Here is a 19073-nt window from a genome sequence, read left to right on the forward strand (position 1 = left end):
AAGCATAAAATTATTACTGATGTTAGTTTATTGGTAACAAAGATTGGTGAAGAGGTAAATAATGAAAAGAACACGTCACTGATACCAAGCAATCTAGATTGCTCTGTAAGCTGGGCACAAGGAAACAATATGCATTATAATATGGCCAAAATACGAAGTCATACACTTGAGAACAAACAAATCAGGCTGTGCTTACAGGATGGGGGACTCTATCCTGGGAAGCAGTGACCTTTTTTAAAAAAAAAAAAAAGACCGACCTGGGGTCAAGGTGAATAATCAGCTGAACATGAGACCCGATGCAACAGTGTGGCTGAAGGACTAAAGTGGTCTGGGGATGGATAAACCGGGAATCACGAGTAGGAGTAGAGAAATTGTATATTTAAGGCTGCGAGTTTGTCACGGATTCCATGACTTTCTGTGATCTCCATGACTTGTGCAGCGGCTGGTGCTGGGGCAGTGTGGGGCCCCTGTGCAGCTCCCCGCCAGCAGCAGAGTTTGGATATGGGAGGGGTTGGGGCACAGGGCGAGGTGAGGTGGGCTTTGGGTGCCGCTTACCTGGGGGACTCCCCGGAAGCGGTGACATTCCCCCTTGCTCAGCTGCTAGGTGGAAGTGTGGCCAGGCAGCTCTGCGCACTGTCTCCGCCCAGAGCACTGGCTTCGCAGCTCCCATTGGCTGGGAACAATTTATGAAGGGTTTTGGTGGATTCTCCATCACTGGCAACTTTTTAAATCAAGATTGGATGTGTTTCTAAAACATGTGTTCTAAGAATTATTTGGGCAAGTTCTACAGTTTGTTACATGGGAAGTCAGACTAGATGATCACACTGGTCCCTTCTGGCCCTAGAATTTACAAATCTACAGTAGGCCACGTATGTGCAGTTATGTGTGCTACTTGTACATTTATTACTTTGAAAATTTGATCCGTTGCCATTTTGTAACCCCAACTGCTACATGAATGGAGCTGCTATTGAAGGCCTGGAACATGGTCTTAAATAACTGTTACAAGTGAGCCAAACTCATCAAAGTTGAATGTTGGAAACTCCGTGTACTTTTTTAAATGAAAAATGTAAATTTGTGAAAACAAACTTTTTGTGGGAACGTACTAGTTTCAACTAAACATTTTTACCAGGAAATAATTAAATATTATTGTAGTAGGGACTTGAAGGTGCGTGTCCCAGATTCCTAGTGAATATACTAATCATGAGGCTGTTGGCCATTTGTGGTGGGTGTTTCTGGCTTTTAACTGAAAAACTTCAAAAGGTCTCCGGCTCATTCTGATGAGGAATGCAAGGATTGGTGGGTTGGTTTGTTTGTTTCTGTTCCATTTTTAAATTTCTCTACTCATCATAGTCTGCCTTTCAATAAACCGTTTTTCATTCAATGGTGCATTGGATCTCAAAGAATTATTTTCTGCACAAATATACAGAAATGATTTGTGTGCTGTTTTACTTAAGTCAGTTTAATCTTGTTTCCTATGACTTCAGCATTAAACTGATTGAATTGGATAGGGTCATACGTTGGCTATATTGTTTAGCAGATTTTCTGTTTATTAAAGTTAGAATGCAAAATAATCAGTGCACTTGTAAAGTAAGACAGTAAAATAAAATGCATACATGCTTCACCAAATGCATTTTTTACAAGTATATCTTGTCTAATTTTGTGCAGATATTTATAGCAAGCACTAGTTAATGCTGTCATTAAGGTTATCCATGTCTGTGTGATATGACCTTTTCAGTCAATTCAAACTCTGCTGTTGGTCTGAAAACTTTCAAGTCTTGTAGCTGAGTGTCAACTCTCACTAAACATTGCAGCAAAAACAGCTCAGCCTCTAGTGAGAGTGGAAAGAACACTTTTATAGGAAAATAATGTAAATCTTCTTAATAGTTCTAATCAGAATTTGCTGGAAGGGGTAAATACGTATCCATGAAATTGTCTTCTGAGGTATTGTGGGAAAACCAGTTTTGATATGATGAATGAATATTTGAAAAGCATCCTTTGTGCATGGACATAAATGTTACTACTGTAAACAGTAAAAGGGCTATTCATCAACAATTGACCAACCTTACTCAGGAAGGCAGAGGGGACTAGCATGCATGATTAACTGACTGTGCAGTGACCACTTCTTCGGTTTCCAAAGTGTGGACCCCTTTGGTTTCTAGTCAAATTGCTACAAAAAAAAATCCATAACTAGATCTAAAATTAAGATTGCATGCACAGGTAAGTATTCAAATCAGGAAATAACTTTGTTCTTTTGCTGTATTATCTTAAATTACATGATCGCATGCTATATTTTGAATAGAAACTGTTTTTATAGCTTGTCAAATTATGCGGGGAGGGGTAGCCCTTGCCTAATTCACTGTAGCTATTTTATGCGAGGTCTCTTATAGACTGCTACTCATACTACACGATAGTAGATGCTAAGAATTTACGTCAGCATGGTCATGTAAATTTGTAATCTAGATTACAGTGTAGTCACAGCACAGGGCTGTAGTACAATTTACACACTGAGAAAACTTAGGTTTATGTATGCAACGTTAATTTAATCATTTGACTCAAGTGACTGTGACAGGTATGTAACCTTAACATTCTTGACACAGCTTTTTTAATGGATTATATAAGCACCGCAGCGATCTGCTCATTTTACGTTAATACTGTTTATGCTCTCAATGGCTGTGCAATACTTGATGCACATCAGGACTGCCCCCAACTCATGTCTGTCAAAAAGGAGGGTCTGTTCAACACTTTTTCTGTTCGTACAAAACACAGCAATGTAGCTGGCCAAGTTCGTTTATATGTAAACACTTTGATTGTCCATGGGGGGGAAGGTATATAGCTGCAACTCATGCTAACTCAGGTGACCTTCAGTATCCTATAGAAACTTGCACTTGCATACAGCAATTCTTAAAAGCGTTATGAATAGGGCCCTACTAGTAGGGCCTTATGAATAGAGCCTCTTCTCAGTGCCACTCTGTTCATTGCTTTGCTCCTCTGTGCTTATGGTGACTATAAAAAGGTGAGAAAGGAAGGTCACAAGGACTTCTATATACTAGTCTCCTCCCTTTCCCTCAGAGCAGGCATTTTACACTGATTAGGTTGGGAGACACTTACAGCTCATTGCAGTACTGGTTGACAAGTTTTGACCTGAACAGTGATTGATATGAAATGTGCTCTCACTACGTGAGAGTGAAACAGGGAGGTATAAAATACTTTGTGGGCACAGACGTATATCTCAAACACGCAATTACAAAAAGCCAGAATATTTTCTTGATATGGGAAAAACAGGATGCTTAGAGCATTGTAAAGAGTTTGGGACATCCTATAAAAAAACTAGGATGCAGGTCTCACTTAAGAGTGAGACTCAGGGTGGTTCAGAAATCTCCAGCTACTTGCTGAGAAATACTAACTGTTGATGACTCTACCAAAATATTCATCAGCTGTATGAATTTTCAGCAGAGGAGGCACACAGCTGATCATTTTAAATGCAGAATAATAAAAATGAAGGATGCGTATAGGCAACGTTTTCACTGATTCCTGATTTCAGAGTAGCAGCCGTGTTGGTCTGTATTCGCAAAAAGAGAAAGGAGGACTTGTGGCACCTTAGAGATTAACAAATTTATTTGAGCGTAAGCTTTCGTGAGCTACAGCTCACTGCATCCGATACTTACGCTCAAATAAATTTGTTAGTCTCTAAGATGCCACAAGTACTCCTTTTTCTTTTTACTGATTCCTGAGTTACTCAGTTTTGTTTTCTGGCTTCCAGTTACCACTCAGCTGCTTTTCAGTTTCAGAAAATATTGACACATTGTGGACAGCTACTTGACACTTTGTCTCCCCCGTTAAATGCAGGAGTGGTACTGGAGTTGTGTGGGGGGTGGAAATGAAGGTTATAATCCAGATTTACTTGTTTAAGAAGTTACCTTTTTGTTAGCAGATACTCTGGAATGTTTATCTGGTAGGGCTGTTGAACATTTTAATTTGATTACTTTTTAAGGCAAAAGGATTTCCATTTGTAAAAACTACAGATTTTTTGACAGCTAAGCAGCCTATGAAATGTCCAGTATTGTATTCTGGTTCAGCTAACTTTCATGTCTTTTTAATTTTAGAATACATAAGGGGCTCAAGTTGTAGAACATTTGTGGATATACTTGAAGAGCACGTAAGCAAGAGGAACTGCATCTTGAGTGTCTTATAACAAAATTGAACTGTTCTGGGGTCAAGCTTTGCATTCTCCAACACTCAGAAGAACCTGCGATTTCTAGAATTTTAAGTGAAAATAAGATGACAAAAGTTTAAAATTAAAACTCAGAATGAACGTTGAAAAATCAGAGAATAAGGCAAAGAATGGCTTGCAGTCTCCCTTATTTATCAGCAATGAAAATGGAAATAAGTTTACATGTAACAAAACTACACCACCCTCAAGTAATCATACCACCAATATAAATGGAAATTCAGGTAGTCGATGTAATAAAATGGCTGAGCATGAAGATAACCTGGATTTTAAGGATATAAATGATTTCACAACTATTTCTTTAAACCAGGAATGTATTGGAGTACTTGATCTACAAAAGACTGGGGCTGAATTTATCTGTAGGAGGGCTTCATTGCGTGATACTGATGCCGCATTTGTGTCTTCTGCAACTGAACAGGCTTGTATTTATGTCTTGAACCATAACTTAAAGGAACCAACCAGCCTCCTAAAAGAGAACCTTGCCCTAAAAGGAGTGCAGAATCAAAGTACTGAGCAACCAGTGCCTTATAGACAGATTGACTGTAACTGTGCAATGCGTGTTACCCCTTTGGAATGGAGCAAAAACTCTGAAATCGAAAATGAAGTAGGTTGTGCTCCTGTGGCATTAGATGTCTCTAGTGTCAATGAATCTCTTGGTATGTTTAAAAACCAGGAGGAAACTATGGGAAGTGAAAACCAAGATGCATTTCTCCCTCTGACAGTCATCTCTTCTGATGAAATGTGTATGAGAAAAAGTTTTGATACAAGTAGCCCTGAAAAACCTCCTAGTTCGTCTGTGCTGGAAGCTTCAGGGGGCCCAAAAGCATCAAATTGTTCAGATTGGGTAGTACCACCTCTTCCTTCTCCAGATGTTGGAGGGGTTAGTGAACAACCTTTAAAAGGCACCAATTATGTCAATGTAGCACAAAATAGAGTGTCTCAAGAAATGGAAATTCAGTCCTTAAAACTAGTTGGTGAATGGGTAGATTGTCACTCTAAGAATTCAGTGTCACCAGAGCATTTTAATATGGACAAAGATTCAAAAAAGTATTTGCATAGCACACCTGAACATGCTGAAACTGACACATCTCCAAACAGAATGGTAATTAATTACTCTGTAAATGATTTATGTGCTCTGCCAATACAGAGTTTTGATCTAAGTACAGACCAAGAACAGGTGATAGATAAAGTGAGTGAGCATTCAACCAAAGAACAAAATGTCTGTGCTAAAAACACTGCTTTCCAAGATGCACATGGGTATTTTGCAGTGTCTGAATCAATAGAAAGTACTATACCAAAGCCAGAAGGGGCTGCTACAGCTGGGCTGAAATGTGAGGCAACTTTTGTGGTCTTCAGTCCAACAGCTGGTGAAACCAGTCCTGATTCATGTATTTCTACATCTATGACAGGATCGAAAAAACCTGAATTTTCTGTTTCAGCTTTGGCAGAAGCTGGAGATGGGCCTTTTAAATTGGGAAAGAATGATGCATTAATGAGAGGATGCAATAGAAAGATTTCACTTAAAACCAGTTCTGAACAAATTGCAATGAAACCAAAAAACCGGTCTCCTATTGTTTCTACTATAACCAAAGCTAGAAAAGCTGAGATTGTTAGCTTTCCAAAACCAAACTTTAAAAATGTGAAGCCAAAAGTTATATCCAGAGCTGTGTTACAGTCAAAAGATAATGCTTCATTAAAAATATCCCCGAGATCCCCTCAACTCTCTACTGCCTCATCACCTTCACTAGTTTCTTCCCCAAGGCAATTGCCCTCTTCCATCAAAGCATTGAGGGAAAAACGTGATTTAGACAGAGATACTAAAGCAGAAATACCAATGACTAAGCCTCATAAGCAACCTCTTAATAAACAGCTGTTTCCTAGCCAAGTTATACATGCTACAACTCATTCAAAGAACGCTTCTCACAAAATTCCAAAAACACTTTCAGTAAAGCAGACTCCAGAAGACATTAACAAAGCAAGCTCCTCCAATTCAACATCCTCCTCGGTTTCTGCTGCAGTTGTAACATGTGTACAGAACTCAAAAGGGAAATTGAATGACAAAATGAAAAGCACAATGTCCTTGGCACAGCCTTGTGTCACAAGCACCTACTGGAGTGGAGCTGAAAATGGGCAAAATTGCAGTTTGGGAACTCTTTTGGAAATGGAAGAGCTAATAAAAGATCCAGCAAATGAAACATTTGAAGTTGGCCCTGTTCCCTTGGTAAGTTTATGCATTTACTGTTCAAATTAACTGATTTGCATGTGTTAAATCTGGAAATGTACATTGTACAGCCATGAATGGAAATTGATGTATATTAAAAAAAAAAAATCTGTAAATCTCAATACAACCTTGACTATGGAGTTAATTCTCCCTCCATAATACTGAGGGAGAGGGAAAATCTTGAAAGGAATCCTGCCATCTCAGTTTGCTAACCACTTAAACCACACATCCACATAATTTTTTTTTTTTTTGGTGGCAAATTTTATTATTTAGAAGCAAGAGAGTCACTAGTTACACTAGCTCAGCTAAACAAATATCAAGTCTAAAATGTATCTGTCATGACTTCATTATCTCATTGATAGTGTGTGTGTGTCTTCCTTTGTAATATTTGCCAGCAGGCACCCCTTTGAATAGGTCAGGAGAGGTATAATCTAAGCAACTGACGGGAGCCAGGAACTCTGGTCTAGGGTGAAATCCTGGCCTCATGGAAGTCAATGACAAAATTCCGATTGACTTCAATAATGCCAGGATTTTACCTACTGTCCCTTTAGGTTCTTATACTGTACCCATGGCCACGTTATGGTTCAATTCCTTTGGTCTTTATTGCCTTGAGTAAGACAGTTAAACTGAGACAGAGTTTATCACCTGTAAAATATGCTGGCAGTTTAGTACATTTGACACTTGGATGAATTCAAGGCTAAAATAATATTCTGTTATGAGTAAGAATTCTAGCTGTTCAACCAATTTGAAAGTTTGATTTCTCATGGTTTCTGAGGGAGGTATACATCACACTGTCAAGATTTTAAGATTTGAAAGTCCTTGGACTAAATTCCCTCTGCTTAGATGGAATAATTGGAATATTGCACTGGAGTTTCTTTAATCAAGTTCTCATGGGGGAAGTGATCTCGTCTTTAGTACAAATTTCTGGAAATGCATCTGAACTGTGGCTCAAGTCAAAGTGGGTTTGGTTCCCCTCTTAATATGATCAAATCAGTGTGGACAAAAGTCCACAAAATGCGCAGGAGCATGACGAGGTGCTTACATTTTGATACCTATTCCTATACTATATGAGCTTCTGAGCTTGTGCCTGTTAAAAATGAGAGAGTTCTGTGGTGAAACAAGTGCAGTAACAAATATGGCATTCAGTTTGAGCCAGTGGCTACCTCTTTGATGTGCCCTGCATCCACTCCTCAAGTTACCTTAAGTATAGTCTCCTCTGGGTGTGACCGATCTACGTAAACAATTCTTTTAACACATTCGGTAAGTATCCTTATTGAGATTCTGATTGCTGGTAACTTTCCTTAAATGACCAAACTGGCAATATTTTATGTTAATGTAGCCATGAAGACTTGTAGGATGCCACTAACTGCATTTCCTTCAGTTCTTTAGCCCACATGTGAACTACTACTTTACCATGAATTTATTTTGAAATAAACTACTTGATTCTTACCTGTACCCAAACAAACCAGGCATTCAGAATTAGGCTTAAATTAAACCTAAGTTGCAACACTTTTTCTTTTGGCACAGACTTTAATATAGGTATCCGTGACCAATTTGAAATTTTTAGTGTCCCCTCATATCCCAAACATTATGTGACCTCTAAAAATGAATTATGTACATGCACATGCAGTGGATAACATTCATCTGTGTGTGTTCCTTTCCTGGACCAAATGATAACAAGCACCTACTTGAAATCACTTGCCTTTGTGACTAGCTTTCTTTCTGGTAATTGATGCTAAACGCCCCCCGCCTACTTTATAAGCTAGCAGTGAAACAACTTGTTCTTACAATAACGTTGTGTTTTACAGGTTTCTTCAGCTAAAACTGGGGCAGCACAAGGAAAAAATATACACAAGGAAGGCCCTATCAGTCTTAGAAGTATACCTGCCCCCAAGGTGAAAGTGGTGCCTTCTGTGTTTTGCTCTAGGCGAGGAAGTGAAAATAAAAATGTGTGCGCAACTAAAATGTCATCTCCTCAAAGAGCTGTTTTGCCATCAAGTTCTGGTAAGAGAATTTCTATTAGGCTAACCGAGTCCTTAAAAACAAGGCATTAAACTTTACCATTATTCCAATAGGTTAGTTTTATAACGTTCGTGACTAAGATATGTGACCGATCTGAACCCAGTCAGGAGTGCTGGAAACTACACAAAGGTTAAAGCAAGAACAGTAACGGTCCAAGCATCTCAATGTGTATCAACACTCTGGAAGCTTCTCTTTTATTTAGTTTAGTCTGGGTTTCCTCTTATGAAAATGTCGTCAGAAATGTTACTTGTGGTGGCTTTTGCCAGTGCAGATACTGGTGCATTAAAGCTGAGGAAATTGCTCTGTTTTCATGGACTACAGAAAAAAATGTGGGAGGGCAGTCACTTTAGGTTGCTGTTGACCTGATTTAGACCTGATCAGGTGGTCTAGAGTCGTCTCTGGCCCTAAATAACTTCTTCCCTATCCTCTTTCCTCTAAATAGGAGGCAGAGGTTATATGACAGCCCGTGTCTACTAGATTTCTATCTTCAGTGTCCATAAATCTAATGTAGAAACAAGAGGCTACTTGGATGAGTCTGAATTGTACAGTATTTGCATCTTTCACTTGGATGTATGATGGTATAATTAAATTTGCAAAAACCAGTTTGTAGGTTCATTAGTCCCTAACAGGGCTTTACAAGAATGAGGAACTGGATTACAAACTACATCTACAACTAGCTCTCACCAGCTTCAAAGCACAGTTTTCATGACACTGGAGGGGCACCATTTTTAGGGTTAAACCTGATTTCTATCCCACCTATAAATCTCTGATTTAGCCATATTCCAATTCAATGTCTTCAAATCTCATCCAGTAAAGAATGCCCAAAGGAGGGTGTGGCAATATTGTGAGGAAAAGATATTAAGATTAAATATGTATAGGTTTGCTAAGTGAAAATAGAACTGAAATCATTGGAAAGTTGTGAAAGCCAGAGAGAACGACTTACGATACCACACATACAAAACTTTGTGATACCGTTCAACAACTCCCCATGTTCATCTCAAGGGATTTCATAGGAGCCCCATTGCTTAGACTGAACAAAACACAAACTTGTACAATCCTCCATTTGCAAGGAAAGGGACTGAGTGAATTGATGAAATGAGGGGCTCGAATTCGTTGGCCTACTGGCCATTCAGCCTCAAACTGATTCTTCAGGGCTTCCTTCTGTTAGTCTTCCAGTTGACTAGTCAGACTTGGTAGTTGTAGACAACTAGTTCAGTTGTACAGTAAAAGCCCAGAAGGTTCTAGTAAGTGACATAGTTGATCTTACTTGTTGCAATAACGTAACTAATTACAAAGGTAGTTGGAACATAAAGGACTGAACTTGTAATATACTATAATTTGAAAAACATACTCCCAACCCAGAAAAACTTGCTCTGCATTTTGCTTGACTTTTTCCCACCCAATTTATGATTTTAAAAAAGCACAAAATGCTCTCCTTAATTATACATGTGGTGAAGCATGTTAAAATCTTTCTCCACAGCCCTTTTGAAGGAGAAAACCGGTCGAATCAAGTGAATAGAGCTTATTTCTGACTTCCCTTGCCCAGTATTATGGCAAATATTTTTTTCGGCCTTTCATAGTTTCCCAAGGAGAACAGTAAGATTCTTTGATCAGCTGCAGCATACTCTAATGGTATAATAGAAAAATTAATATGAAATCTAACATCTATTCAAATAGCTTTCCCTATACAACAGTGAATATTTTTAAAAAACAGCTTTATTAGAAATGTATTTCAAGAAAGCTTCAAGTGACAATTGAAATATTGACCCAGTCATTCATTCATAATCAAAAAATACTTCCCTTTTAACTAATTTATCATTTCTCTTTATCTATGAATGAGTAATTTAGAAAAGTTCCAATAGTTAAAACTAGAACAGAAACTAGGCTGTAACAGTACAAGGCAGTCTTAGATCACTGAATGTATGCCATTTATTGTACAAAGAATGGCTTGTCTAATAGAATTGAAACCAACTGAGTTTCCATTGTCCCTACGAACAACTGGTAAAGGTGACAGATAACCAGTCTTTCCTATAAAGTTTACATATACTTCCCGTTTTAACCATGGAGGTAAATCTTATTTCAAGGAACCATACAGTAAAGAGCTGGAATGACGAGAGCCAGGAAAACCATTTGCAGCAAACAATGTTTAGTTTACCTCTTGTGTTCAATGTCTGAACAGAGCTATGTCTACAGATTACCTCTTAAGTTTTTTGGTTTTTTTAAAGTTCTGCCTCATTATTTAGTACTATGCAAGGCTTTACTAAGTACTAAAAAAGCTAACATACTTCCCAGGTCCTTTGATCTGAAAGCATGTTTTCAGGCTGTTTTCAGAAGCCTAGCAGACAGGGTTCACATATATGCAAACCACCCCCCCGCCCCCGGCCTCCCAAATGCTTGCACATGCTCTCTGCTACAAATCTGATGTGGACAATCCAGAAGGATCAATGCCAGATTATGCATTGCAATGGGCAGATCCTGTAACTCTCACTTGCTTCTTTTTGAGAGGCAGAACCTCCTTCTTTAAAGATCCATCTTCATCCCAGACCAGTGGTGCTCTGTTTTATGGACGGGCTTATGGAAGGAGTTTCATCAACTATTTTCAGTAGAGTCCTCTGTACTCTACCAAACTCCCATAGTCACCAACATACCTTACTGTAGGACTTGGTTTCAGAGTAGCAGCCGTGTTAGTCTGTATCCGCAAAAAGAAAAGGAGTACTTGTGGCACCTTAGAGACTAACCAATTTATTTGAGCATAAGCTTTCGTGAGCTACAGCTCACTTCATCGGATGCATGCTTGGGTTGTTCCTGTGGATTGGTGTAGAACTTGCCAGGCACTCAAAGGCTATGCTTTCTGATCTAGTTCCTCCTGGATATCATTAATAGTGTTTTCAGCTAGTTCCTGTTTGGGACAGGCATTAACTCTTGAAGTCCACTAGTGTTGCCAAGTGTAGGGGGGCTCATCCCACTTTGGCTAGGTTGTTAAAGTCTATAGCCTATCTCAGACTTTGCTCGGTGGGTAGCAAGCTCTGTACGCAGACTTTGCACTCTTTTTCTCTTTGGTGCCCTCCAGTATGCTTTCCTTGTGTGTGATGTTACTTGAAGCAGTCACTTTGTTCTGGGTAGTGGGGTAACTCATGGCTCCTTCCTCTGCTATATCTTTTTACAGTTCTCCATACCTGTTATAGTTTTCACATCAGCATGACTACCTCTTTCCATATTTAATCAAGTTATTTCTTTCCCTAAATTCTGCCCTAAAGCAAGGCACAGAATATCGTCCTCAGTATTTGGAGGGTTCTTTACCTAAATGCGTATGAAGTGTTCAGGTGACAATTTTTGTCCTTTTGAGTGCCCTTGCAAGGGACTTAAAGCCTCCTGGTCATTCACTCCTCCTGGAGCTTTATTTCTTGTCAATACATTGGTAAGTCATCTTTACCAGTCCAGACGAACCTGTTCCAACAGACTAATGATCATTTCCTGGTCAGCCCTTGTGACGGGGTCGGGCTAGATGGCTATAGGAGAGTAATAGAAGGCAGATATATTAGTCCCCGGCTAAGTAGGTCCCTTTTCCCTGGGTAAGGTAACAGGGATGGTTCCAGAACAATCGGGAACCTTCTGGAGACTATTAAGACAGGCTGATTAGAACACCTGCAGCCAATCACGAAGCTGCTAGACTCAATTAAGGCAGGCTAATCAGAACACCTCGGTTTTAAAAAGGAGCTCTCTTCAGTTTGTGGTGTGCGTGTGAGGAGCTGGGAGCAAGAGGCACTCGGAGCTGAGAGTGAGAACGCGGACTGTTGGAGGACTGAGGTGTACAAGCATTATCAGACACCAGGAGGAGGGTCCTATGGTGAGGATAAAGAAGGTGTTGGGAGGAGGCCATGGGGAAGTAGCCCAGGGAGTTGACAGAAAGCAACTCTAGACAGCTGCATTCCACAGGGCCCTGGGCTGGAACCTGGAGTAGAGGGCGGGCCTGGGTTCCCCCCAAATCCTTCCAACTCCTGGTCAGACACAGGAGGAGTCGACCTGGACTGTGGGTTCATGAAAACGGCCAAACTGAGGGCTGCAGTGAAGCTCCAAGGCGAGCAAATCAGCCAATAAGTGCAAGACCCACCAAGGCAGAGGAGGAACTTTGTCACGCTCTCCATAGAAATGCTTTGCTGGGCAGCTCACTGGAGCTCAGTTAGTGCTCAAACAATGTACTGCCCTGAGCCTCTGCATCAGCCAATGCATAATTTCGACACAATGGTCAGGAAATCAGATTTTAAGGCTAGAAAGAAACATTCTGATCTTTCAGTCTGACCTCAGCATAATGTAGGTGATTGAGTGCAACCAGTCATTAGTATTAAGCCTGCAACTGGAGGGAGAAATCTCACTGGCTGTGTATATTACAGTGACAAACTAGAGGACTTTTCATTGTGTATCCAAACCAGACTCTGCTCTCATGTGTTAATGGATAACTACTACTGTTATCCAGAGTCCATGTAAGATCTGCAGATGGTAGGTTCAGTTAGAATAGACAGTGAACTGTCAGCAGGGGAAACACAGGTAAAAGTTAATGGATGGTAAAATTACTTTCTTTGTCATGTGTCTCAAATTGTTTTAAAGCTAAAGTAGGTCACTCCATGAAGCTGTGCCTGGTATTAATTTGGTAGATTAGACTTCCTTTCTTCTTGCCAAGTACTGTGGAGGCCTGGTTTTAATGCAGGGGGATTGGGATAAACCTGATCCATAACCTCAGCAACAGAACCTAGAATAAAGGAATAAATACACCTAGACATCCAGCTTCCTAAGGGAAACATTCTTCAGTTTCATTTTTGGCATTCACAACAAACTGTGCACTATGGGGTTCAACATATCTAGTCCTTTTAGTTTCAAGGCACACTCTTGTTTTTAATGTATTGCACCTGAAGCAGGATGCATGTTGTAACAATGCTTGCAGAGACTGGCTTTAACAGTCCAAAGATAAGTATTGTCTGAAATATATCTATACCCATGAGAAAACTTTCCTCTTGGAGTAAGGTGTGTACCAGTTCCTGCAGGGCAATTTCTTGGTACTAGATCATAACTTGTAAAGACTTGCTGGGATATTTTTGTACCATTCCTCAACCATACTCATTAACCTTGAATTTTGTTGAGGATTTTCTCTGAGAAGACCAAACTAATAACCTTTTTTCCTCTTCTTGAACTAATTGTAAGGGGAGAGACTATGTATTCTGCAACAGTGAATGCTTTTCCAAGTCAGTTACCATGTAGTCTAATGAAACAGAAATTTGACAACTTGTATCCGTAATATAAAGTACGTACACAACATTACATGCTACCTGTAGGGATCAATCCTACTGATGAACAAAATGTTCCTAAAAACTAGCAGTGTGAGTAGCTGGCTAACTTTGAGAATTTGGGATGGGTCTTTTGACTTAAAGAAAAATTCTTTATCAAGTCTTCATAATACAAAGAAGCTTGGCAATTAGATTTGCTCTGAAGTAGGATCTTTTGATTGGAGAGGTGTTTTCCTCCCTCCCCCGTCCCCTCCATGGGAAGGGGATGGTTGGAAAGAGTGTTGGGTGTGTAGAGAAGAGTGAAAATCGTTAAGACAGATGTTGGGTATAGATGTGGACAACAATAGGAAAAAGCACAACTGGATCTAGTCACATCTGGCTTTATCCTGCTTTCTTTGTATACCATTAATCCCTTTGTCTCCCTACAGTGCTTGCCATTAAAAAACCAGTGCTTTCCAACAGTGTTACATGAGGCTCCTTTCATCTATTCTTGATAAAAATCAAGTGTGATTGTCCTATTTATCATATGATATTTGCAGGTAAATGTTGACTTTTATTTAACTGTCACATCTGTGCATCGGTGGACTGATTGCTGGTTCTATTTGTTGTCACAGCATTGATTTATTCAAATCTCGTAGCTTGGGAACTTGCTCAGCTGCACTGCAAAAACCTGAATAGCACCAGGCTGTAGTGTAGCACTGCTGATACTCAGAAGCCTTCTTATCCCTGTAGCAAAGATTGTGCAGGATCATGGTATGGAGGCCAAAGCTTAAATTGGGTGAGATGACAGGGAGAAAAGCATAAAACCAGAATATGAAGGTCCTGTGATGGCCTATTGGCAGAACTGGAGTAGGCAGGCGTTGCTACAGTAACACATGTTGCCACTGGTAGAGCTGCAGCCAGCCTCCTGGAGGCTGAAGCGCACCTGGCTGCTACCAGTACTCCTTGCAGAATTCATGTCTCCTGCAGATATTCTTTTTCTGCAGGGAAGCAAAGATAACTTTCTGATGGGGAAGCAAAGGAAAGCCACAAGAGTGGTCATGCAGCCCTCCCCAGCAGTGTTTTTGGGTGCCCAGAGCAGCCGGCAGAGAGATAAATAACCATGTGGGGGGAGAGAACGGGGAGGGTGGGGGGGACACAGTGCTGGGGACACCCCAACCTATGGCTCCTACCCTGTGCTGGGCTCAGCTGCTAGTCCTGGCTTGGCTGGCGGTTGGAGAGGATGGGACTTCATCTTCCCCTGCATGGAGCAGCGGGGGCTAGGTCAGATCCACCCTCAGAAATCTCCCCTGGCTGCAGGAAGCTCTGCACCCTCCCCTGCTTCCTGCTCCCATTACTCCTCAGCTGCAGGGGGAGGGGTCACTGTATGGGGAGTTGTTCCACTGTTCACCTAACCTATGTGCATCTAGACCCCCCCAACGCGTCCTGCTGAGCCTCACCTTCCCACTCACCTGCACCTAGACCCACGGCAGAGTCCTATTCCTGCATTTGGAACCCCCCAACTAGGCCCTGCACCCAGATCCCCCCTACTGCACCTAGATCCCTGCACTGAGCCACCTGCACCCAGATTACCCCACATGGAACCCTCTCAATCCACATCTGGATTTCCCTTCCCCCCCAAACTCCTCCACACTTGGATCCTGTTGAGCTGAGCCTGCCCACCCACACCTGTTGTGGAGGGGCAGGCCCAGCACAGCCCTTGAACTGTGTCAGGGTCAGGTGCAGCCTCATTGCTGAGTTAATATCCCAGGCAGGAGCTGCAGCATGATCTCCCACCTCTATGCAGCCAGTGGCCCATGCTGGAGCCTCTACCTTTCTGAGAAATGAAATTTGCAGGATTTCAAAATACTGTGCGAAGAATTTTTTTTGTGTGCGTGTGTATGCGGACGCGGAACTCCCTCGGGAGTATACCAGGGGACTGCTGGCTCTGCAGCACAGACTGCAGGCAGCAGAGGGAAGAGGAACAAAAGAAGTAGGGAATGCAATTCTCTGTGGGACAATTTCAGTTCAGCCCCACAATGGCAAAACATAGGGTTGTTGGCACAATTCTGCTGCCTCTGCCTGGGCCCAGTACAGCTGTGTCAGTGGGGTGGCTCCAACCCTACTGAATGCATTTTGGGGCAAAGTGGAAAATCTGGAGGGTTGCGTGGGAAGGAGTGTTCTGAGCCCATCAATGTTGGGTGAATGAGGGTTCAGAGCAAGGGGCATATTTCTGAGCTATTAAGTGCTTAAATAAGGAGCTGCACCTTGGATGGAGTGGGGCAGACAGCATGTTTCTGCTCGGGTGGGGGGAACTGAAGGGGTTTGGAAGGTTCTGGGCAGAGAGTAACTGTCACTTGAAGTTGTGAATGAATTGGTGCTGTGGAGCATAGAGGAAAATGGTAAGAGATTTCTGAAATAAAAGGTGAGGTTGGAACTGAGGGGGCAGTAAGGGGGTAGCAGAGACAATAATACTGTTCTCGTTGTGATGGGGTAAGGCCAGATGGCTATAGAAAAGTAGTGGGAGATAGATATATTAGCTCCAGGCTCAACAAATCCCTGGTACCAGGATAAGTGAAATGGCAGCAGGTCAATTAAGACACCTGGGGCCAATTAAGAACTTTCCAGAAGGCAGGGAGAAGGCTAGGTTGATTGGGACACCTGAAGCCAATCAGGGGCTGGCTGAAGCTGTTAAAAGCCTCCCAGTTACTCAGGTGGGTGTGGATGTCAGGAGCTGTGGGAGGAAGTTGTGCTGTTGGAAAGGCTGAGTAGTACACACCATATCAGGCACAAGGAAAGAGGCCCTGAGGTAAGGGTGAAGTGGAGCTTGAGGAAATGAGGGTTGCTGTGGGGGAAGTAGCCCAGGGAATTGTACATGCCATGTTTCTAAAAGGTCAGCTACCATAGCTGATACTATTAGGGTGCCTGGGCTGGAGCCTGGAGTAGGGGGTGGGCCTGGGCTCCCCTGCCCCCCCTTTGCCCTCTGATTAATCACTGAGACTGGGAGATAACAGACTGCAAAGAAGGATAACTTCTCCTCACCTCCCTCGCTGGCTTATGATGAAAATGGCTCAGTAGACTGTGACCCTTGTCTCTGGAGAGAGAAGGGTTACGTGGAGGGTCACAGTGAGCCTCTGAGGCTAGCGAAATCCGCCAGGAAACACGGGACCCATGGAGGCAAGGACAGAGCTTTGTCACACCATGCTCTGTCCCACTTGTTCATTCTGGAAGGGGAGGTGATGGACAGGGAATAGTGAAACTGTTTTCTTCTTGCTTACCAAAATATTGCTGTGTAACACGCATGACAATGCACTAGTTTTATTTTGAAAACATTAACTTGTAGGGGGAGGGGTGTTTGTGTACACACAAGCTGCTGCTTACAGCTCCACCATATTTTTGGCGTGAGCTGCTACTGGGTCCTAAATCTGTGCTAAAGAGGAACATTTTCATAATGACTTGTGGATAAATGAACTAATATTATAGCAGGCCATCTCATGTATGGAATGGGATTTTGCCTCGAGTCATGTTATCCCCACAATCGGTGTGTCTCAACCATTCTAGACTACTGTACTTCTTTTAGGAGTCTGATTTGTCTTGCATACCCCAAGTTTCACTTCATTTAAAAACTACTTGCTTATCAAGTCGGACTTAAAAGTACAAAAGTCTCACAGCACACTGACTGAAAAATTGCTTATTTTCTCATTTTTACCATATTATAAAATAAATTGGAATATAAATATTGTATTTACATTTTACTGTATAGAACATAGAGCACTATAAACAAGTCGTATGAAATTTTAGTTCTGATTTCGCTAGTGCTTTTTATGTAGCCTGTTGTAAACCTAGGTAAATATCTAGATGAGTTGATGTATCCCCTGGAAGACCTCTGTGTACTGTGAGGGGTTAAGATCCAGAGTCCTATATAAAGAGAAGTACTTAAAGGAACAGCAACAACATAACTTACTTGTCTGAGAACTCTCAATGTTATTATTAGTAATACCCCAGACTATCATAATGAAAACTTGTCTACATTTTTATTTCCTTGTTTAGTATATTTGACAGATGTTTGTGAATTGATAGTTTAAATCTTTTCCCTCAATAGTTTGCCACTCTACTTTGTTAGACCCACAAATGGAAGAGAAATACTTTGAAAAATAAATGTCTGGTAACACTTCATTGATAGTGGGACTTAAACGTTTGTGTAGAGGCTCGTCTGTTCTTTGTGTGTAGTTGCTCTGATCAGCACTATAAAAGCAGATAGGATTAATTTCAGAAAGCTAGCTGAGCTAGACTGTAGCACAGTCTACTAGTAGACTTAGTAGAACAATCCTTGGAATTCTCAGCTAGTTGTCTGAAATTTGTTAATCCTGCCTTTGTTTTTATAGTGCTTATCAGAGCAACTACACACGATTACAAAAATATTTAAAGATGAGTCTGCTGGGAACAATGCCTTTGTGTATCATTTCCCATGATTTACTTTTGACATCTGCTGAAAATGTCTCATATTAGAGAAAACAGTTAAGGACTGCATTCATTTTAAAATGGCCAAAACTGCCTTCTCCTACAGATTAAAAGTAGATACATTTTGTCATGTCTCTAAAATTCAAAATATCCTCTTAAAATTACTGAACAAGTTTTAACCCTTCCAGATAGGGACAACTATTTTTTTTCACTTTCATTTAAAAAAAAAATATATCCAGGAATCCCAACCGTAATCTTAGAGGTGTAAAACTGTCAAGATTCAGAACTGGTTCTTTTTCATGTTTGAGTTTTTCTCTGCAGTTCTAAGAGAAACATTCCCAACCATCTTCCTTTGTGCACTTAATCTACCCAAATTTCCTGCTGGGAAAAGCCCCAAGGCTTGTATTCCTCCTGCATGTCACAAAGCTCCATGAATTGTGGAAGCTTTTCAATCAGTCCTAAACCTGAAATATTTAAATATGGCTTTGGTAAATGATGCTTTACCCTCAGAATTGGAATCTACCTTTAATCCTAGTGTTCAGTTGACAGTAAAGCATGAAAAGCAGAATTATAAACACAGGTCTCTAATCAATGTGGAAGTATGTTGGTACCGAGTATCTTTCTTCCTGTCACTTTTGATGAGGGCTGGGATTGCATAGGTTTTACAGAGGAAATGTTTAAATTGAGATTTTGTGTGGGGAGGATGGAGGCATAGATCTGGTGAGAGACAATCTAACTTCTGACTACTTGATTTTTTTGTCTCAAGCATATTTTCCCAGTAAGGCTTCTGTAGCAGAGGAAGTTCCAAGGTCAGCAGCAAGAAGCTTTTAAAGTTACTTTAGCCCATGATGATCTGCTCAAGACACAAGTGAGATTGACTTTT

At 41.1% G+C, this 19073-nt stretch overlaps 1 protein-coding gene across 4 annotated transcripts in view; it reads left to right on the top strand.

Annotated features, from left to right (window-relative positions):
- Positions 1-19073, top strand: part of MTUS1 (microtubule associated scaffold protein 1) — a 202678-nt gene that overhangs the window by 53340 nt on the left and 130265 nt on the right. For all 4 annotated transcript variants that reach the window (XR_014711532.1, XM_084627576.1, XM_084627578.1 and 1 more), the window contains exons 2-3: positions 4104-6449; positions 8258-8453. Coding sequence is in view for 3 of the 4 variants with exons in the window: in XM_084627576.1 (XP_084483702.1) it covers positions 4308-6449; positions 8258-8453 (2338 nt within the window). In the remaining variant the exon portion in view is untranslated. The remainder of the gene's footprint in view (positions 1-4103; positions 6450-8257; positions 8454-19073) is intronic.

The sequence above is a fragment of the Lepidochelys olivacea genome (assembly GCF_965140295.1).
Source record: "Lepidochelys olivacea isolate rLepOli2 genome assembly, chromosome: 4".
Classification (NCBI taxonomy): Eukaryota; Metazoa; Chordata; order Testudines; family Cheloniidae; genus Lepidochelys; species Lepidochelys olivacea.